This window comes from Oryctolagus cuniculus, chromosome 1 (assembly GCF_051225735.1).
Source record: "Oryctolagus cuniculus isolate XC-2025 breed Fujian yellow rabbit chromosome 1, ASM5122573v1, whole genome shotgun sequence".
Lineage (NCBI taxonomy): Eukaryota > Metazoa > Chordata > Mammalia > Lagomorpha > Leporidae > Oryctolagus > Oryctolagus cuniculus.
Genome location: NC_142867.1, coordinates 92039102 through 92062466, shown reverse-complemented (window position 1 = coordinate 92062466; position 23365 = coordinate 92039102). Strand labels below are relative to the sequence as shown.

Genomic DNA, 23365 nt, shown 5'->3' with positions numbered 1-23365 from the left:
AGTACCCATATAGTATGCCAGTACTGCAGGCAGCAGCTTTATCCACTATGTCACAACTCCAGCCTCAAGATGCTGCAATTTAAAGCCTGTAACGCCAATGCACTATAAAATAGTCACTGTTCCCATGGATTCTGCCCTGTTTCTATGTATAAAATTAATTTACTGAATTTATATTGATTGATTTTATGTAAAAAAAAAGTGGTCATTGGGATAATGATTTCAGAATTTAACTTTTTCCCTTTAACTTTCTATTCTTAGGGACATTCCATTTTTTCTTGTCGCAAGTTGTTGCTTTGAATGAAAAATGTTGAGGAAAACAAATGCTCTCATACTCTCATATTTCACCCTTGAGTGGTCTTGACCTTGACCTGCAGTCAAACACTGATCAGCAGCTTTCCATCAAACCTCTCCCATCAAGGTCATACAGTCTTACATGACCATATTCATTTAGCAATCTCAAGCCTCAGCTTTCTGGTTTCTCAGCAGCATTTCACTATGTAGAACATTCTCTCCACCCCGAAATTCTGCTGGCATCTAGATTTCTTCACTGTCTCTGCCTTGAGTTTCTTTGGCCAGCCCTCCTCCTCTCTGGAGCTCCTGATGGTGAAGCACCACAGAGCACCATTCTCGGGCATCTCAGCCAGTAAATGCATAAAACTCTTACATACCGATGATTTTGACTGATAGCTCCACCCCCCAATATTCTCTTAAGGGGCATCTTCTTTTTTTTTTTTTTTTCGCCATCTGATAATTTTTTTTCATGTCCATGTGATATTAATACAAAGGAACAGATTCAATATGGTTCATAGATATAATTCTAAAAATATGATATTCCTCCCTTCATCTCTTCTTTCTTTCTATATGTTCTAAAGATCATTTTGACAAATCCTTTCAGAACTACAGAAGGCTTATAACATTTAATATACCTAATAAGAATCCTTGATTTCACTCTAAAACCTACTCATCTTTCTGTATTTCTCCGATTTGTGAATGGCACTGTCATCTTGTTTATTGGTCCAAAAATCACTGGAATTACCTTTAATTTTCTTTTTCATAGCTCATTTCCAATTCATTATGAAATCCTGTCATACCTCCCTTCAAATATATCTTGGAGGTGCACCTCTTAACTCCATTGTCTCTGCTCCAGTAAAAAGCAGGCTCAATGGCACTGGGTTGGAACAATTGACTCCTCACAGTTCTCCCTGATAGTCTGTTCTCCAACCACTGCACTGAGATTTGTAAAATGTGCCAGATCTGGGGCCAGTGTTGTGAGACAGCAGGTTAAGCTGCTGCCTGCAATGTCAGCATCCCACATAAGCTCTGGTTCAAGTCCTGGCTACTCCACTTCTGATCCAGGTCCCTGCTAATATGCATGGGAAAGCAGAGAAAGATGGCCCAAATACTTGGGTCCCTGCCACCCACATGGGGTGGAGGGGAGCTGCATAGGCCTCCACAATGACATGGCCAGTTGTCTTAAAGGAGATTGACAGTGAAACACAGACATGCATTCATTCAACACAGACATCACCAGCCATATACTATCAGTTGTTGAAATTCAGTGATGAATAGACATGGTCACTGCAGTGTGGATGTGGAGAAACAGAGATATTAAACAAACATGAAATGATAAAATGAAACCTATTGAATTATCACTGCAAATAATGCATTGAAGCAAGGTTGTGGAAATAAGCCCATGTTGGTGTATCAGTAGCTAGTGGTTTCTTACAAATGGTGCTTGCTGTAAATTGGAGAAAGACTGTAAAAATGCTTTATTACAGCAATCTTATCTGACATATATCTTATCTAACATATGCCAAATAGTTAACAGACATTGTTGAAGAAGACTAAATAATTAAAATATATATTTTAAACCAGTAAATCATGTACATGTACAATCTTATAATTATTGTCAAAAAACAAGATCTTTTTCTCTTAATGGGAGTTGAAATAGAGGAAAGATAAGAAGTAAAACTTTAAAATAAAGCTAAGACCTTGGGTCAAATGGCAATTCTTTTTTGTCTTATATAAATTATTCTCCCAGTTACTTTCCCTGATTGGCCTAACAAGACAAGAATGAGAAGAAGAGCTGTATGAGAAGCAGGGATCTTGTTACCCCAGAATATTCAAGTTTTCAGACTACCCACCATCCACTAGTACTTGTGGGCACTAAAATTTCATTGAAGTCAATGAATTGCTAGCAAATACTCACCATTATAAGAGTGGCATAGCCTTCGCTTAAAAATATAAAATTTAAAGAGTCAAAAGAGTCATTTGAATAAATTGATACAGATGATCGAATTCCAGGGAAAGTTGGATAATTCAACACTATGTGTAAGACATGCTAAGAAGATATGAGAGGATAACTTGTTTTTGTACATTAAATTATTTGGAGCAAGAAGTTCTGGTGTTCTGTTGCACAGCAAGGTGGCTGTAGATTTTGACAATACACTGTATATTTCTCTATAAAAAGAAGAAAATAGAAGCAAGGATTTTCAGTATTTTCACCATAAAGAAATGTTGAATTGTTCAGGAGATAGATAGCCTTACCCTTATGGGACATTAGACAATGTACACATTCCTTAAAACATCACTTAGTGCCTCATAAATATTGGACATTCGTATGTGTCAGCTAAAATAAAATAAATTATTAGATTGAAAGACAACATTTTAAAATTACCAATGAATTATATACCAGTCAATATTTACGTGTAGCTCCTGATTTTATATAAAGCTCTGTTTTCACATCACTTTTATTCTTGCACACTGCTAAAGAAACTACCTTACTGGAAAATAAACCAGCTAATGGGCAAAATAATACTTTTCAGGTAAGCAGTGCTTTTCACTTTCTTTAACACAGAATAAAGTTTCAAAGGAATGTAATTCTGTGGAAGTGTCACGAAACCATCTCTTTGGGAGGATACAGTGCCGGTAGAAATAACAAGGCTTATTTTCAGTAATTCTGTTCATACCTCAAATCCCTGTGGTCTTCCTAGACTCTCTTTAATATGTTTCCATGCAACAAGAATCTCTGACATAGACATACTTGTAGCCTTGACATCTGTGGGAGCAGCACTGGGTTCTGTGTAAAAGAAAATGGAAATAATAAACCATGATTGTACTAAGTTATGTCTAGCAAAGCACTGCACCTGAGTCTGTCAGGTGTCAGCTTCCTTTGTATTTCAGATGAAGTGCTGTGATAGTCACGGCAAACACAAGATAAAAATATGATCTTCGGATTTTTATACTTGGGTCATCTCATCAATAGCTTACCAATGACAATTAATGGGTTTAGCATGGCAAGAAAAGATCTTTATCCTTGGATTAGCGAGGACAAATCTGGAAGGGTAACTGACTGAAATTGCCTGCCAGCCTATCACAATGATCAAAAGAATAACTAGGGACTTAAGCTCTACTTTCAGTAACTATTTATATTTTTTTACTTGTAGCCATGTTGCTCTACCTTATTCTGAGCCTTCATTCCCTATGTTCAACATGTGCATAATCAGAGTATTTATCTCATAGATTTTTAAGGTTAGTTTAAACTAATGAATAATACTTACAAAATATTTAGTGCCATATTTGATGCTTCAAATATATTTTCACAAAATATCACGTTAGTTTTTACTCTTTGCAGACATAAATAAAGTAACTTTTTGAGGTATTTCTTGTTCTAGCCACAAAACTACATTTCATGCTTATATAAAGAATATGTTATGAATCATGATATTTAAAAGGCATGCATTGACTTTTAAGACAGGTGCAGGCTGAAAAGGAAAGTCCCAGAAGGTCTCAGTGTTTTTTGCTCAAAACTACCTTTTCACTTGTTTCTATGCTCAGTGACCTTTTGCACTATTTTTTTTTTCAAATACACAATGTCTGAATGGCATCCATCAAGAGGTGCACTTTATTTGAGGTTGCATTTTATGTGGAGAACAAAATATTTCTAGCTTTGACATGGCTGAATTGTAAATATTCCATCACAAACACATGTTAAATGAAATTACAGAATGAAGGCCATACATTAGTTCAAGCAGCTCTATACAAGGCCTATTAAAAAGTCCTACTCCATAAGACTATAGAGACTAATACTAATCCCATCCCACTGATGAGTTCAGATTAATATTTATAATTCAGGTAACCATAAGGGAAAGATAAAATTCTATATAAGATTTTTAAAGGCAAAAATACAGACATTGAAGGAATTATAACCACTCTCTGATATCTTTTCTCATGGAAGGTGGTCATACATCTATTTGGAATGCTTTTGTGTATTATTGAGAAATATGTCATGAACATCTATTCTGGTGTTGTAAAAGAAATCCATGGAAGACTTTTTCAAAGCTACATGTTTGTGTTCAAGCAATGATTTGTCTTTGTTAGGTTCACATGCTGTAATTGTGTTGATACAGAGGGCTATGGGCAATTGACATCTTTATACAAAAGCTGAAATTAATTCCTGCCATGTTATAAATTGTACTTTCTCCTTCTGTCATTGATTGAATATCTTTTAATCATTTTCTTTTGCTTGGTGGTTCTCCTCATCCCACTTTCCAACTCTATATTTTTTGTGCATCTACCCAATTTTTAAAAACTGCATTCTGAGGAAAGCTACTTTCATTTCATTCTGGAAGTCTAATCAGCAGACTTACAACTAATATTTTTTCATTGCTATTTAATAGAAGTTAATATTCTTGATTTTTCATGTAAATGAAAGAAATGCCAATGTTTTTGAGACATGTACAACTTGCCATCTAGGACTTAAGGTATGAAATATTTCCAAGAGAACTATACATGTTGGTCATCATTTGCTGTTCGGTAGCATTTGCTGTCCTTAGAATGAATGCATTACAGAGATTTGTGTGCCAAATGCCTTTTTTCAGCTTTTATATTATTGAAGCAATTATATCTTTGTCAAAGAAGATTACAGGGGGATAAATAACTTCAGAAGCACAAAGCATGTACTTGCGTGGAAGACTTTCTATCTCTTTTTGTCTCTAGAGAAAGGAATAATGTCTCTGTCAGCTTTCAGTAGAATTACAAAATTTAAGTACTTCTTAAATAGAAAGTTAGAAGAAGTAAAAAATGAAAGAAAAGCAAATGAAAAGTATTCAGAAACCTGCTTCCCACACAAACACCTTCATTCTATTTAAAGGCTTTGAGTATTTCAAGTGAGGATGAGATCCAGCTTGATATTTGACAGTTACATTCTTGTGGGCTGCACATTAGACCCCCATCTAGTTGAGTGAGGGTGAATGCATCAAACAAGAATGGAACAGTCATTTTAATTTGTGTCACCTTCTGGATCTAAATAGTATCAAAAGTAGACCCATGCTGACGTGAATTGGAAAATTCAGCATAAAAAAGTGACTTCAGTTAGTTCGTTCCGGAAGTTTTAGTAAGTACTATTTCTGGTCAGGTAAACATGTGCAAATAGTTCCAGAAGTTTGTGTGAAGACAAGGGTAATTTACTGGTTCACAGAATGTCTGGTTTACGGGAATCAACTGTTCTGCTTGGGAATTCCATTGTGCCTAAAGGATGGAAGATCACAACTCAGAAGTTGTGGATCAAAAGCCACAAATAAATGGCCAGTGAGTTTTCAGTCATCTTTTGTCTAGACAGTATGTTAATGTAAGTCAACACTGAAATTCTAACACTCATATAACATGGTGATTTCTGGCTTTTCTTGAAAACAAACAAAATGAGCCAAGAAAACAACCAAGATACCAATTTTGAGTTAAATGTTGGCAGATGAGGATTAGCATCTGGTTCCTCAACCAAGGCATGAGATTCTCAGTTTATCAGAGTCCCTGCTGCTCCCTATTGTCTTATACTGAGAATACTTATGTGTATTTCTTGCCTCACCCCTATAGGCTTTTGAGTTCAGACCTGTGTTATAAATCCATGCCCCCATTTTGCAGGTGAGAAAAGTTACATGTATAAAAGTTGACTTATCCAAACTCTGGTTCTAGCTCTGAAAGAGCTTGTAGTAGGACTCATGTCTCAAATGTTCTTCTCTGTGTTTTTATATTGGCCCCAAGGAAGTGGCTAGCTCAGTCTTCATCTTTAAGAGTGAATTTTAGGCACAAAGGGATTTTTACAGGAAACATATACAGTTCATTCTCTTGCTGCCCAATTTCCTCTGAATAAGATTAGGAACAAGCACATAAAAAAGAGGTGGAATAGATTAAGGTAAGAACTCAAGATCATAGTTACAATGTAGCAAATCATTAATAAATGGCAGTAAATCTGGTCCTTCATTCCTTATCTATTAATTCTTCCTCCCAACAATCATATTATTATCAGCATTTCTCAGATGAGAAAATTAAGGTTAGACAACTGGATCAAGATCACACTGCTGCAAATAGTGGAGGGAGGATTTGAACACAGGCACACAAGCCCCAACCACCACTTCACTGTTTCTGTGCTTGTCTGTAGAGCCACCTAGTGCTTCATTCTCTGTCACTGCTTCATGCTTTGTCATTGCTCTTTCTCCCCCTTGTCCTCCATACAACCCTTCCCAAGAATACTGTTGTTGGGCTCCCTCCTTAGGCTCTCTACTTTCCAGGTCTTATCAGAAAACACCCAGATCTCCAACCTAACCTATTCAGCTCTCTATAGGACTCTTATGAAGTCCCTTTATTTCTAAGGGGCAGACTTTGACAGTTTTCAACAACAGCTGATGTCTTCCTCATAGATCATGTATGAATGGATTCCATTCCTACATTCCATATGTAGGAATCTGAAACTTTCCTGATCTCTGAACCACAGAATGCTTTCTGTCATTCTTACTTCTGTCTATTACATTTGGATTACATGATGGAAGTCCAGGAACTTATTTCTGAGATTATGCTAGTGCTATATCTAGTATGCTTAACGACTTAAAAGGATCCTTTTAAGGATAATATTTATGATAATATTAATTAGGCCATGGCTAACTCCTTCACTCCAGTCTTGGAATATGAAGTGGAGAGACTGATTGATAGATTTCAGTTTCTGTTAGATTAAAAATTTCTAATGCATTACCATGTTCATGAATTTAGATGATACATTTGTTATTAAGTGCCCTAGCAGCTGGAGTTCTCCTAGTAATATGGGGGGATGTGCTTGTAATATTGATTATACATCTGACTTCCCAGGAGGGGTGAACAACAGCATTAATCAAAGGAGAGTTTAATAAACTCCTTGGGAGAAGGGTTATGGTTTCATTATTTAAAAAATTCAGTGAAGACAGCTGTAGTTGAACTTTTATAGGCACTAATCCAAATATATCATCTGGCAAAGACAGGAAATTATTCCTTGTATTTTATAACTAATATGCCAATTTATTAATTTCCAAGTTCACATAAATCCCACTGAGCTCAGTTTCAGCAAAGAACTGATTTGGATAACAACACCTTATGAATGCGGGGTTTTAATTTGAGCTGTGGTAGCTCCATTTGCAAGGGTATAATTGGATATCAATTTTTGCAAATGAGATTGGGCTTTGGGGGTTTAATAAAAATAAAAGAAGTGCACTTTTTTCCACACAAGGCAAATGCCAGAAAACTTAGAAAGGGATAAAACACAGCAAAAATAAATAAAATTTTCAACATGTAATTAAAATCTTTCAAATTTCCTTATTTGTTCCTGTTAGGTACAATTGAATGTCCTGTTATTTTTTTTTTCCTTTTTCCAAAGTGTGGTGGAAGAACTAAGTAGAAAACAGATATCAGTTTGACTCCAGTAATTTATAAATTTAAAGTGAAAGTTGGTTTGATATTTTTTATCTTGAAAAATATCACTTTTTGGTATTCATTTTAAAATTACTTATGATGAAACTTGTTTATTCTTTCAAAAAACACTGGACTTGTTTTCAGAATGAAGCTAATGGTAGGACTACATCATCCCCTAGAGGTCTGAAGTCAAAGCAGAGTCAGGAATCCTTTAAGTCTTGCTTGGTTGAAAGGGTATATACATAATGTACAGGATGTATGGAAACCCTGGCAGGAAAATATCTCTCCTCCCAGGCTTATGTCAGATGCTACTTGGCATTAACATGGCCATTAAAAGCTACTTCTGTTGTGGAAACATTGAAAGGTTCCAAAGGCTCAAAGATGTTGGCAGAGGAAACACTTGAAACTTTTCTGATAGTATGTTGGAGCAACAGTCAACTTCAGAATTGAGAGTCAAGGTCATATCCCAAGTGGTTTACAGAGTATCAGTACTTTTAAGTGATAACTCCATTTAATAACAGGTCGATTCAAGGTTTCACCTAGAATAATGTAATTCTCATACACATTCCAATAAGCTTCCTCAAGAGGAAAATAAAAGCATGAAGGGCATGGGAAATACACACGAAGCCTCTTAGAAGTGTGCTTTGGGATGTGACTCATCCACCATTGATCCTCCACTGGGACTGAGTTTGAAAAATAGTACTATCAGATACACTTTGGAAGTCCTTCTGTTCTGTACTTCATTCCAAATGACATAAAATCTGTCCACTGCACTTGATATTCTCCCCCACCAGCCCCAGCTTGGTGTCAGCTGTGAGAAGTTGGCTTTTCCGTAGTGCTCCAGGTATATAGTTAGTGTTCTTTATATGTGGAGGAACTAAGCCAGTGCACTGAGAGGCAGTCTCATTCTGCTTCTTTATGACCTCTAATAACATGGAGAAATTTTGAGATGATGAACAAGTGGACATAGAAGCGTTACTAGAAGAATGAAGAAGCAGATTTTAACTTGGAGGAATATGATCTCCATCAGAACATTTGCGCTTTGGGCAAGAATATGATGATAAAGAGCGCACTGGATCTGTATGATTACTGCAGACATTGAGGAGGGAGGTTGCACTTGTACAATTACAAGACCTTCTATTTTAAGAGTTTATGACGGGTTTAAAACATGGTTTAATCTTTAAAATGTTTATTCCTTTTATGTAAAGCAGTTTGAAATGTTATTATAAAGGGATGCTTGACTCCCCTTTTTATGATATAGCATACGTTGATCTATTACTGCTACCTATTCTTGGCTAATTGCTTAACAATACTTTAACAGAGAATATATTGACAGAATAACAGTTTTAGATTTGTATAGATTTCTGGAGGCATTCTATTTTGATACCTTCATTTTTTTTTAAATGGGGGAAAATAAGACCCAGCCAGGTGAATAAACTGACCACAATCAGATGGTTAAGTTGACCACATTTCAACTCAGGCACCGTGAACTCCCAGAAAACACTCTCCTGTTTTTTTGCCCTACCTTCCTTGGTTGACACAATTGGATGATATCAACACTTTACTCATATATTTTTACATAAAGTTCCAAATTTGTAAATTTAATTAGTGAGCAAATGCCAAGTATATGTTTGAATTTTTTTGTCAGAACAAAGGCAAACTCTATCTGGACTTAATTTGCCTAGTGTCTTTCATATTTCAGCCTACTAAAATAAATGAAGTGTTACTATGAAATATGTTACAGCAACAACCTTCATGCCTTTGAAATAAAATATGCATATTTTCTATCTAGCATGAAAGAGAAATCTCCAAAGGCAAGCCATTTCAAGTTTCAGGAAACAGAATAATAATACTAAAAAAAATCCATGGTGGCTGTTATAATTTAATTTCAAAGGAAAGGTTGACAAGAAATTTACAAAGCTGGATTTCTTAAAGGCAGCACTGGTGTTGCCATACAAAACATGTTCACAGACTTCTCCAATTCATCTCGTATGACCTTTGGGTCTATGTGCTTGATAATTAGTTTGAAATAATTTTACAGCAACAAGAATATGTACTTGCTGAATAAAACATGTACTTCAAAGTAAATCTGTGGAACAATAAATAGAAAACATTATTGTATATATTCCTGGCCAGACTGTATCACATGCTTTTTTAAGCAAGCACTTTGGAGTTACAGAGACCTGTAACTCAGCTCTGTAAGTTAGCTATTGTTGTTTACAACTCTGTACCTTTCTGACTTAATTTCCTGTAATGTAAATTTGAGTTTCAGATTCCAACCTGATCTTCAGCTTTAAATGTTAAATTATGTGTTATGAAGACACTTCATAGTGTTTATGGAAAACTTGAATTAAAATATAAAGTTATTTTGGTTCAAAAGATTTTGAAATCGATGAATATGGAGGATATTCAAAAAGTTTATAGAAAATTCTTATAGAAAAACTGCTCATGGATTTCACCTTCTTTGCCCCCAAATAAGGTGGCATTTTAATTCACTTTCCACTAAGGTTGTGCTGTACCCTCGTTTAAGTAATGTAGTATACTGGCCATATCTGAAAACACATCAGAAACCTGTATTGTATTTAACATTGTATTTAAGTCAAATATTGCCTTTTTTGTTTAATATTAAAATGATCTTATTTCTTTTCCCCTATGAAACTCACATCACTAAAAAGTGTCTTCAGCTGTTCTGCTCACAGGTGTGTGTACACAGGCAAGACAGTGTATCAGTTTGCATTGACCTTACTTATTTGGAAGATCAAATGAGTGCTGCCTTTGGGGGGAGAGTTTTTCAGTAATTTTTGAGTTTAGGTAATCTAAGGCAATTTTTTTTAACTTGCAGAATCATTTGAAATTCTGCCCTTGAATAGAATGACAGAATGGAAAAGCTCACTTTGGAGAGGTTAGCTCTTCCACTCTTTGTCTCACTCAGGAGACTGCATTTTTGTATGAAAACTTACAAGGACTCAGGATTTGGATGTAGGCAACAGGATTTAGACTTCACCTTTACCACATATTGACTATAACCACATGCAATGCATGGTTTCAAGTTTCTCATCTGTAAACTGCCCACCTAATACTTATATCCTGAAAATTAAATGAGGTCATGCAGATGAAAGCAGCATGCTAAAAAAAAGCAAGAATTTAATGGTTAGACAGATCAGGATTTAATCCTCAAATATCAGGAGTGTGGACTTTAGCGAGCTCCTTAACTTTTCTGTACTTGAATTTCTCTTTCTGCATAATGGGGAAAATACTGCCAATTCCACATGATTTCCATGAGGATTTAATGATGTTGTATATAAAATGCTTCCACCAGATACTTGTACTGATACTTCTTTATCAGTACATTGCTTGCTGAGTGGGGTTAGAAATAAAAGTTTACTAGCTACATAAATTGAATCTTTAATTAAAATTTATTTTTTTATATTGTTAAATTATAAAAGTATCTAATCTTCAAACAAAAGAGCATTTGTTAAATATTCGTCAAGGGAATAGCATCACTATAGAAACTACAAACATTATTATTACCATGGAAAAATATTTCCATATGTTAAGGAGAAAAGAATATAATGCAATGTATGTGAAATGACCATTTTTCAACAAGAGATGGGAAAAAGTTTGGGAAAATATATTTGCAAAGCATAACAGCATTATGAATGAGTTTTATTTTCTCTTTTGGCTTGTATGTATTTCCTAATATGTGTACAATGATGTCACATTATCCATATAATAAAAGAAGCAAATTCAAATAATAAAATATTAAATGCTGAATAAAACCATTAAAGAAAGAAACTGACCTCCTTCAGCTGAACAGATGACCACAATTTGGCTAAAAGGCCCATCCCCCTTATTGTTGTACACGCCGACTTTCACTTCAAAGGGAGTAAGAGGAGGGACACTCTCATCTCGATAAATGAATTTGGAGGCTTCGGAGGATGTCACCATTTTCTCCTTCCAGCCACGTGTTCCATTGGGTCGGAAAGCCACAATGTAGCCAAAGCCTTCCCCATTTTGAAACTCTTCAGATACTGGCTAAAGAAGAAAAATACAACTAATTATCAGCAAAATGACTGAATAAGACAAACACTTTAACCAAATCTTCAACTTTTGTTGTTGGCAGCTACAGAAAGAGAATCTTTACACTGTATTGGAAGCTAACTTAATACAATCACTTGGCAGTTTTTGGAAATTTAAAACATTTTAAAGGGAAGGGCTGAAAAATTAAATTCTATCAGTTGGCATGTAAGAAACCTCTCAAGGGTACTGCAAACTCTTGTACTGAAACAAATTTGCTTCAATTAGGCATGCATATGAAACGAAGATCCTTGCATTCTACACTAGAATTTAACATATTGGGAAAAAAGTCTTACGGTCATCTGGAGGTTGGGAATATCTTGTCATTGGAAATGCTCTACAGAGCACTCTGCCCAGCAAATCTAGGTGGTATGAAAGGAATGCCTTTCTTCTCATGCTCTTTTCAATGGCTTTTTGTGCTTCACTAACTTGAAAGCACTGGACTATAGCATTTGTTCAAGAAACTTCTTGGGGTATATGATTTACATTTAAATTTGTTACATGGATTTCAACTACAAATACAGAGAGGAGTAATCATGATTGACTACTTAGCAGAGCAAAGTTAACAGCTAATGATTAGCACAGAGCTTGACATATAGTAGATAATAAATAATTGCTAAGTAGTTGTGTTTTCTTTCCCCTTTTGAATTTTGATTTGATGAAAACAGTTTAGTGAGTGGAAAAAGGCAAAGCCTACTATACCAAATCTTATAGGGAAAGACAGTTTTATTTAGTGAGATTGGATCTCATACAAGGTCAATTATTGGGTAATTAACACTTATGGAGAAATGAAAGCCAAGACAGCAGTTTTTATTTAAAAAAAAGGTAATGGACAGAAGAACAGGACAGTTGATGTGCTTATAGAAGATTTCTAATGGGATAATATTTCTGTATCGTTTATCATTGTTCGTAGAGATTCCAAGGCATTTATTTTCTTTAACAAATATTTCCATTTTTAAAGATTTTAAGGCATAGTGTATGAGTTACACAGTTGTATTTTCTAATGATTATTTAACAGAAAAGGAAAATAACTTCATGGAAAAAAAGTACTCTTCATATCATCTCTACCGCAACTCTTTTTCCCTTGACCAAAGATACTTTAGAGGTCATTTGACCAGGTAGATGGAAGAACAAAAATTGTGTATCAAAATCCCCATTCAAAGAAGGCACTCAAACTGTGTCTTGGAGACTTGGAGAAAAGTCATCTGGGTGTGGTATGAAAATGAGAAAGATTGATTTTGGCAATACTCATCTGAGTAATGCAGATTGTTCAATAACAATTAAGTTGACCTATCTGTACCAGGGACAGATTTTATACATAAGCATAGTGTTTGGAGAATTAACCAAATCTGACATGTGAGTAGTGACTTTCTTACCTCCCAGGCAATCACTAACTCATGCCTTCGACCACTTCTTCCACTTACATTGGTGGGTGCTGTCTTTGGAACTGTAGATAGAAATGGGTCAATAGTGGAAAGAATAAGTAGATTTGTAATTTCCTTACAATGAGAACACATCATAAACTTCCTCATTTGAAGTTAGAATGGTTACATTAAATATAGAAACAAAACATTTGTAATAGATGCCTTATCTACAAATATATGTGGGAAAATTGGATGTTTTTTTCATTACCACGTACTATATGCCCAAACCAATCCTCTTGCAGATACTCCATGATTGCAACATCTGAAGAATAATTAACACTATAGCTAAGGACATCTAATAGTTAAGTAAATTTTCTTTGTCAAATTGTTGTCTCTTTACTAACCATGTGGCTCTTTTCTGTTGCTTGTAGATCCTCCAGGTCAATGCTAGCATAACTGTGTTAACAGAAACTCCCAAAGAAACCAGCTTAAAAATCTGAGCAACAATTGTAAGGAGTCAGACACTACCTAAATGAATAAATATTTTTTAAAGAAACTGTTAAGATTAAGACTCTTTGCACACTGTAAAAATATACAGGTTTCCAGTGAAATTCTATAACTATTAGAAGAATAAATGTGTCAAAAGAATAAATTTCCTCTTCACTGCACCAAACCACAAAATCTGCAGTGAAATTGGAACATTTTCAAATGAAGAACTGTTAAATGAAGAAAACTATTAAAAGAAATCACTTTCCAGGCTATGAGCCTGCATTAGCAATTTTACACTTCAGCGTTGCCTTTCTTTTCCAGTGTACAGTTTTTTAATGATATTGATATACTCATAAACAGTACATTCACTCCCATATATTATCCACTTGCATGAAAGGCTGTTAATTACTGCTAGATATTCAAACAGCATTTCATAGACCAGAAGAACTGAAGTGGAATTTTTGTGCTTCCAGGAAGGGGAAAAAACTTTTTTTTTAAAAGATTTATTTATTTATTTGAAAAAGTTACACATAGAGAAAAGGAGAGGTAGAGAGAGAGAGAGAGAGAGAGAGAGAGAGAGAGAGGTAGATCAGTCTTTCATTTGCTGGTTCACTCCCCAAAGGACTGCAACAACCAGAGCTGCAGTGATCCAAAGCCGGGAGATAGGAACGTCTTCCAGGTCTCCCAGTTGGGTTCAGGGGTCCAAGGACTTGGGCCATCTTCTTTTTTTATTTATTGACAAACAATAATTGTTAATATTTATGGGGTAGAATGTAGTGTTTTGATACATGTATACATTTTAATGCACAAATTAGGATAATTAGGATCCATCACTTCATATATTCCAGGTTTCTTTGTAGTATTAACATTCAGAAGGCTTTCTTCTAGCTATTTAGAAAAGTAAAGTGTGTTATTGTTAACTATTATTACCCTACTGTGCAATATAACAACAACAGGATTGTTTTCACAATAAGGAAAGACAGTACTTTTTTGAAGATTAATTTGTTTACTTAAAAGGCATAGTTACAGAGATGCAGAGTCAGAGAGAGAGAGAGAGATTGATCTTCCATCCACTGATTCACTCCCCAAATGACCACAACCACCAGAGCTGCTCTGATCATAAGCCTGGAGCCAGGAGCTTCTTCCAGACTTCCAGCGGCTGCAGAGGCCCAAGGACATGAGCCATCTGCTGCTTTCCCATGCCATAGCAGAGAGCTGGATTGGAAGTGGAGCAGCCAGGACTCCAACTGGCTGCAATATGGGATGGTGGCACTGAAGGCAGCAGATTTACCCACTATATCAAATCACTGGCCTCAATAAAGTTCTTTTAAAAAAGTAAACCTTTCTGAGGTTTAATTTATATATATACACACACACACACACACACACACACACACATATATGTATGCATGTATTTAAATTAACTTTGGAAAAGAATCCAAGAATGGTGCTTCTTTTGCAAACACTTAGACATTGCTCTAGTTTATGATACATAGATGGTATCGCCCACTTAATACATTAAAATGAGGTAAATCTTTGCAGCCAAGTTTTACTTTTAACTCTCATAATCCAGCTCTTTGAGGACAGAGGTCCTGCAAGTTAGTGCCTAGTGACTCCTGTTGTTAATTTAATAATTAGCACTCTTATGTTGTTAGTGATCACCCGATGCTCTTGACACGAGCTGCCTAGGCTGTGGAAGCTTTTTGAATTCACAGACTCCTTCCAAATTTAGACAAGGTCACGAGCAAAGTGGAATTTCTCTCCTCCCTTCAGAGAAAATACCTTCTTCTTTGATGACCACTTTCGGTTGCGGTCTCACCCACAGAGGTCCTTCATATAGGATAACTTTTTGCCACAGTGTCTTGGCTTTCCATGCCTGAAGTGCTCTCATGGGTTTTTCAGCCAGACCAGAATGCCTTAAGGGTTGATTCTGAGGTTACAGTGCTGTTTAAAGCAATTACCATTCTATGAGTCTGCTGTATGGACTGCTTCCCATGTTGGAGCATTCACTCCTTTTTAATTCTATCATTATTACCAAATATTTAATCCTATTTATACAATCACTTTTACACTTAATCCTATCTATACGATCACTTTATCAATTTATCCTTCCCTCATGCTCACTGTAACATTCAAAATGCTATTTTTATCACCCACTTTAGGAGGTTTGGGGTCCCATGGTAAGTTTTTGAAGTAACACCTTGACAGTAGGACCCCATTTTGGAGCACCTGAGCCTCCATCTTGAGAAAGCACACCCTCCTCCATGAGACTCTGGTCTGAAACTATGATCTGAAACACTCGGACAATAGCAGTCCACTACATCACATTTGGCAAAGCATAGAAACCCCTTAGCATGATCAATCAAGCTTAGAAATGGATAGGCTGCACCTGGATTAATGATAAAAATGTAATTTATCTATGTCCTACATATGATTTAAGCCAATAGCTGGATTATGTCAAGTTTATTATTGAAATTATTAAGATTGTAACTGGTATTGTTAAGATTATAATTAATATTATTATCACATAGGCCTTAGGTCACTTGACCCCAATAAACATGTAGTCCCCTCCCAATTTTGTGGTTTTTGCCGTTATAAACCCTGTTTCTTTGGGCTTTGAGGTCAAGAGTTCTTTATGGTGTGAGCTTGCTCTCCACCACTGGCAATAAAGAACCAGAAAATTTTATCAGTGTGTGTGTGTGGTGCTCCTGTGTTTGCACTCACTCAGGTACAACATTTTAAACTGTACCCTTAGAAGTAAGTCCTTAGGAATGTATGATGAACTCTACAGTTTTGCAGCTGCAAACTTCATACATTTCACAGTTGCAACTTGAAGAACATGGTGATTCTTCCCACTGTGCCCACCCTCCCACCAAATCCCTTCCTGCTTTCTCCCTCTCTTACTCCTATTCTTGTTTTTTTTTAATAAGATCTATTTTCAGTTAACTTTATACACATATGATTATCTCTATTTTGAGTAAAAGTTCAACAGATAGTATGAGAAAGAATTTAAAAAAAGGGCAAAGTATCCCTCAACAGTCCAAACAAGAACTGTTCAAAGTCATTGCTTCTCAAAATGTCAGTTTCACTTTTACAGATTGCCTTTTGGGTGCTCTATTAGTTTTCAAAGGTCAGGGATAACATATGGTATTAGTCCACTTGGGACTGGCTTATTTCACTAAGTATGATGCTTTCCAGTTGCATCATTTTGTTGCAAATGACTGGATTTCATTTTTATTTTAGCCTCTCTAGTATTCCATGGTGTGTATATCTCATAATTTTTTTTATCAGGTTTTCAGTTGATAGGCATTTGGGTTGATTCCATGTCTTAGCTATTACAAATTGAGCTCCAATAAACATGGGGATATAGATAATTCTTTCATATGCTGATTTCATTTGTCTTGGGTAAATTCCTAGGGGTGGATGGCTGGGTCATATGGTAGGAATATGTTCAGATAGTGGCTTTACCAATTTACATTCCCACCAACAGTGGATTAGGGTACCTTTTTTTCCCACATCCTCCCCAGCATTTATTGTTTGTTGATTTCTGTATGAAATCCATTCTAAATGGGGTGAGGTGAAAGCTCATTGTGGTCTTGATTTGCATTTTTCTGACGGTTAGTGATCCTGAATTTTTCCATGTACCTGTTGGCCTTTTGGATTTCCTAGTTTGAAAAATGCCTATTTAGATCCTTTGCCCATATCTTCACTGGGTTGTTTGTTTAGTTGTTGTTGAATTTCTTGATATCTTTATATATTCTGATTATTAATCCTTTATCAGTTGTATAGTTTGCAAATATTTTCTCCCTTTCTGTTAGTCGCCTTTTCACTTTGTTGAATGTTTCTTTTGCAATACAGAAACTTCTCAATTTGATGTAATCCTATTTGTCAATTTCGGCTTTGATTGCCTATGCCTCTAGGGTCTTTTCCAAGAACTCTGCATTTGCCAATGTCTCAAAGTGCTTCCTTAATGTTCTCTTATAATTTGATGATATCAGGTCATAGATTTAGGTCTTTAATCCATTTTTAATGGGTTTTTGAATAAGGTATAAGATCTTGCTTCATTCTTCAGTTTTCCCAGCACCATTTGTTGAAGAGACTATCTTAGCTTCCATGATTGATTTTGGTCTTTTATCAAAGATAAGCTGGTTGTAGATGCTTGGATTGATTTCTGGTGTTTCTGTTCTGCTCCATTGGTCTATCCATCTGTTTCTGTACCAATACCAGGCTGTTTTGATTATGACTGTCCTGTATTACATTTGGAAATCTGGTATTGTGGTGCCTCCAGCTGACTTTCTTTTGTTGTTAAAGATTACTTTAGGGAACAGTGCAATGGCACAATAGGTTAAAGACACGGCCTGCAGCGCCAGCATCCCATATGGGGGCCAGTTAGAGTCTCAGCTGCTCCACTTCTGATCCAGGTCTCTGCTATGGCCTGAAAAAGCAGTAGAAGATGGCCCAGGTGTTTGGGCCCCTGCATCTACATGGGAGACCTGGAAGAAGATCTTGGCTCCTGGCTTTGGATCAGCTCAGCTCTGGCTGTTGCAGTCATTTGGGGAGTGAACCAGTGGATGGAAGGCCTCTCTCTCTCTCTCTCTCTGGTTCTACCTCTCTCTGCAACTCTCTCAAATAAATAAAATAAGTCTTAAAGAATACTTTAGCGATTCATGATCTACTCTGTATCCATATTACTTTCTTTTTTTTCAATTAATTTTTTAAGAAATACAAGTTTCGGGGATGGCGCAGTGGCGCAGTAGGTTAATCCTCCGCCTGTGGTACCAGCATCATATGGACATCGGTTCTAGTCCCGGCTGCTCCTCTTCCAATCCAGCTCTCTGCTATGGCCTAGGAAAAACTGTAGAGCATGGCCCAAGTCCTTCGGCCCATGCACCCATGTGGGAGACCAGAGGAAGCTCCTGGATCCTGGATCCTGGATCCTGGCTTCAGATTGGCGCAGCTCCAGCTGTTGTGGCCATTTGGGGAGTGAACCAATGGATGGAAGACCTCTCTCTCTCTGTCTCTCCCTCTCACTGTCTGTAACTCTAACTCTTGAATAAAATAAATAAAATCTTTTAAAAAATACAAGTTTCATAAGTACAATTTTGGAATATAGCTATTATTCTCAGCATACCTGAGAATAATATACATACACTTCTACCCTTGTTCCTTTTTCCTCTCCCCTTCCCAGTCACATGCTCTATTAAGATTCATTTTCAATGAGATTTTCTACATGAAAGACCGACTCTATACTAAGTAAAAGTTTCAAAAATTTGCATACACACACAAAAATTGTTTGAGAACTAGTTTTACAGTTAATTCTCATGATACAACTCATCGAAGAAGAAGTCCTTCCATGAGGAGTTAGTGCACAGTGGTTCTTGTTGTTAATTTAACAATTTAACACTCCTATGTATGATGTCAGTGACCATCCGATGCTCTTGACATGAGCTGCCTAGGCTATGGAAGCCTTTTGAGTTCACAAACTCTGAGTATTCAGTCAAGGCCACAAGCAAAGTGTAAGTTCTCTCCTCCCTTTAGAGAAAAGTACATCCTTGTTTGATGGCCACTTCTTTCTGCTGGGGTGTCACTCACAGAGATTCTTTCACATAGAACATTTTTTGCCACAGTGTCTTGGCTTTCCATGCCTGAAATGCTCTCATGGGCTTTTCAGCCAGACCAGGAAGATTTAAGGGCTGACTCTGAAGTTAGTGTTACTTAAAGTAATTATCATTCTACGAGTCTGCTGTGTGGCCTGCTTCCCATGTTGTAACATTCTCTCCTTTTTAATTCTATTATTATTACCAGACACTTAATTCTATTTATTTAGTATAATTTTTTCTATATCTGAGAAGAATGTTCTTGGTATTTTGATTGGGATCACATTGAATCTGTAAATTGCTTTTGAAAGTTTGGTCATTTTAATGATATTGATTCTTCCAATTCATGAACATGGAAGGTTTTTCCATTTTTTATATCTTCTTCAGTTTTCCTTCTTTAATGTTTTGTAGTTCTCATTGTAGAGCTCTTTAACATCTTTGGTTAAATTTATTCCAAGGTTTTTTTTTGGTAGCTATTGTGAATGTGATTGATCTTAGGTGTTTTTTCTCAGTTGTGGAATTGTCTGTGTATACAAAGGCTTTTGATTTTTGAGTGTTTATTTTATATCCTGGTACTTTACAAACTCTTCTATGTGTTTCAGTAGTCTTCTGATGGAGTCTTTTGGATCCTCTATATATAGAATCATGTCATGTGTGAATAGGAATAATTTGACTTCGTCCTTCTCAATTTATATCCATTTGATTTATTTTTCTCGCCTAATGTCTCTGGCTAAAACTTCCAGGACTATACTGACTAGCAATGGTAAGAGTGGGCATCCTTATCAGGTTTTGGATCTCAGTTGGAATGCTTCCAACTTTTGCCCATTCAATAGGATGCTGGCCATGGGTTTGTCATAAATTTCCTTGATTGTGTTGAGGAAAGTTCCTTCTATACCCAGTTTGCTTAAGCATATTCATCATGAAAGAGTGCTGTATTTTATCAAAGGCTTTCTCTGCATCTGTTGAGATAATCATATGGTTTTTGTTCTTCAATTTGTTAATGTGATGTATCACATCGATTTGCAAATGCATCCCCGCATATTAGAGATGAATCCCATTTGGGCCAGGTTAATGGTTTTTCTGATGTGTTTTAGGATTCGATTGGCTAGTATTTTGTTGGAGATTTTTGCATCTATGTTCATCAGGGAAACTGGTCTGTAGTACTCTTTCTATACTGTATATTTTTCACTTTTAGGAATTAAGCTGATGCTGGATTCATAGAAAGAATTTGTGGGAATTCCCTCCCTTTAGACTAATTTTCTTGAATCGTTTGAGAAGAATTGGAGTTAGTTCTTCTTTAAAAGTCTGGTAGAATTCAGCAGTGAAGCCATCTAGTCCTGGGCTTTTATTTTTGCTTTGAGAGTCTTTATTACTGATTTAATTTCCATCTTGGTTATGTGTCTTTTTAGGTTCTCTGTGTCTTCATGACTCAATTTAGGTAATTTGTATGTGTCTAGGAGTCTATCCATTGCTTTCTTGGTTTCTCATTTTGTTGGCATACTGTTTGTAGTAATTTCTGTTGATTGTTCTTTCTGTGGTGTCTGTTGTTACATTTCCTTTTATTAAATTCGGTCTTCTCCGTCCTTTTTTTGTTAGCTGGGCAAATGGTGTATCTATTTTGCTTATTTTTTCAAAGAACCAACTCTTCATTTTGCTGATCTTTTGTATTGTGTTCTTGGTTTTTATTTTGTTTATTTCTTCTCTAATTTTAATTATTTCTTTTCTTCTACTAGCTTTGGGTTTGGTTTGCTGTTGTTTTTCTAGGTCCTTGAGATGCATTGATAGCACATTTATTTGGAGCCTTTCTAAATTTTTTATGTAGGCACCAATTGCTATATACTTTCCTCTTATCACTGCTTTTGCTATATCCCAGAAATTTTGATATGTTGTTTTTTCATCTTCATTTCTTTCCAGAATTTTTTTCTCTCTTGATTTCTTCTATGACCCACTGTTCATTCAGGAGCATGTTGTTCAGTTTCTCCATGTGTTTTTATATGTTCTTGAGATTCCTAAATTGTTAATTTTAGCATAATTCCATTGTGGTCAGAGCTTCATGATATGATTTCTTTTTTTCTTGAATTTACTGAGACTTGCTTTATGGCCTAGCATGTGGTCAATCCTAGAGAACATTCCGTGTACTGGTGAGAAGAATGTGCATACTGTGCTGTAAGTTGGAGTGTTCCATAGATTTCTGTTAAATCCATTTGATCTATAGTGTCAATTAATTCTGCTGTTTCCTTGCTGGTTTTCTGTGTGGTTGATCTGTACATCCCTGAAAATGGGGTATTGAAGTCCCACATTACTATGTGTTTGAGTCTATATCTCCCTTTAAATCCATTAACATTTCTTTTAGATAGCCAGGTGCCCTGTAATTAGATGCTATATATGTTTATTTTATTTTTTTAAAAGATTTATATTTTTTATTTATTTTAAAGTCAGAGTTACAGAGAGAGGTAGAGACAGAGATAGAGGTCTTCCCTCTGTTGGTTCACTCCCCAAATGGCTGCAATGGCCATAGCTGCACTGATCTGAAGCCAGGAGCCAGGAGCTTCTTCCAGGGCTCCCACATGGGTGTAGGGGCCCAAGGACTTGGGACATACTCTGTTTTTCTGAGGCTATAGCAAAGAGCTGGATTGGAAGAAGAGCAGCCGGGACTAGAACCAGTGCCCATATGGGATGTCAGCGCTTCAGGTCAGGTCTTTAACCCACTGCGCCACAGCACCATCCCTGCTATATACATTTCTAATAGTCATTTCTTCCTCTTAAACTGATCCCTTGATCATTACATAGTGCCCTTCTTTGTCTCATTTATCAGTTTTTGTGTTAAAGTCTATTTTATCTTATATTAGGATGGCTACACCAGCTGCTTTTTGGTTTCTGTTAGCATAGAGTATCTTTTTTTTTTTTTTCCCATTCTTCACTTTTAGTCTGCGAGTATCTTTGTTAGTGAGATGTGTTTGTTGTAGGCAGCAAATAGATCATTCAGCCAGTAGGTGTTTTTTAACTGGAGAGTTGAGGCCATTTGTATTTAAGGTGACTGTTGAATAGTAATGACTTTGCCCTGCCAATTTTCCATGAATATTCCTATTTTTTACTTTTGATTTCCTTTGTACTTTAAGTGGAGGATTTTCAGCCTTTACCTTCTTTTGTAGTGATGATCATGCTTCTGTATTTCTGTATGAAGCACATCTTAAATCATCTTGTGTAAGACTGGGTGGTGACAAAGTTGTTCAATTTCTATTTGTTATGGAAGGTCTTAATTTCACCTTCATTCATAAATGAGAGCTTTGCAGGGTACAATATTCTGGTTTGATAGTTTTTTTTTTCTTTCTCAAGACTTGGATTTTATCTCGCCATTCTCTCCTAGCCTGTATGATTTTTGGTGAAAAGGCTGCTGTGAGTCTAATTGGAGATCCTCTGAAGGTTATCTGGCATTTCTTTCATGAATATTTTAGATCCTTTTCTTTATGTTTTACTGTGGAGAGTGTGACTACAATGTTTTATGGTGAAGATCTTTTGTGGTCACGTCTATTGGGAGTTATGTGTGCTTCCTGTTTTTGGATGTTCCTTCCTTTCTTCAAATTAGAGAAGTTTTCTGTTATTATTTTACTAAAATGGCCTTCTAATTCTTTCTCTCTTTCCATGCCTTTAGAAATTCTTAAGACCTGTGTGTTGGGTTGTTTGATGGTATGCTGTAGATCTCCAACAGTTTTTATTTCAGTTTTTTTCTTTCTTCTTCTTTACAGTCTGACTATAAAATTTCCAGAGCTTTATCTTCTAGTTTGGATAGTGTTTCTTCTACTGGACTTATTCTGATGTAAAGACTTTGCACTGCATTTTTTATTTGATCTGTTGAATTCTTCATTTCTAGTATTTCATTTTGATTTCTCTTTAAAATCTCAATTTCATGTGAAAAATTTTCATTCATATCCTATATCCTTTTCTTTAGTTTGTGAATTTGCTTTTGATTGCTTCTGAGTAGTCTTCTGATTAATTTTTTGAATTCCTTTTCTGGCATTTCCTCAGTATCTTTATCTTCATATTCTAATATTGAAATTTTTTTATGGGGTGGGCACTGTGGCATAGTGGGTAAAGCTGCCGCCTTCAGTGCTGGCATCTCGTATG

General features: G+C 36.0%; 1 protein-coding gene across 1 annotated transcript in view; it reads right to left on the bottom strand.

Annotated features, from left to right (window-relative positions):
- The window catches only part of CNTN5 (contactin 5), a 1376886-nt gene that overhangs the window by 43691 nt on the left and 1309830 nt on the right, over positions 1-23365 (bottom strand). Inside the window, exons 19-21 of the mRNA XM_051820359.3 lie at positions 13167-13237; positions 11514-11748; positions 2970-3079 (exon numbers count right to left, since the gene is read on the bottom strand). Coding sequence (XP_051676319.2) covers positions 2970-3079; positions 11514-11748; positions 13167-13237 — 416 coding nt within the window. The remainder of the gene's footprint in view (positions 1-2969; positions 3080-11513; positions 11749-13166; positions 13238-23365) is intronic.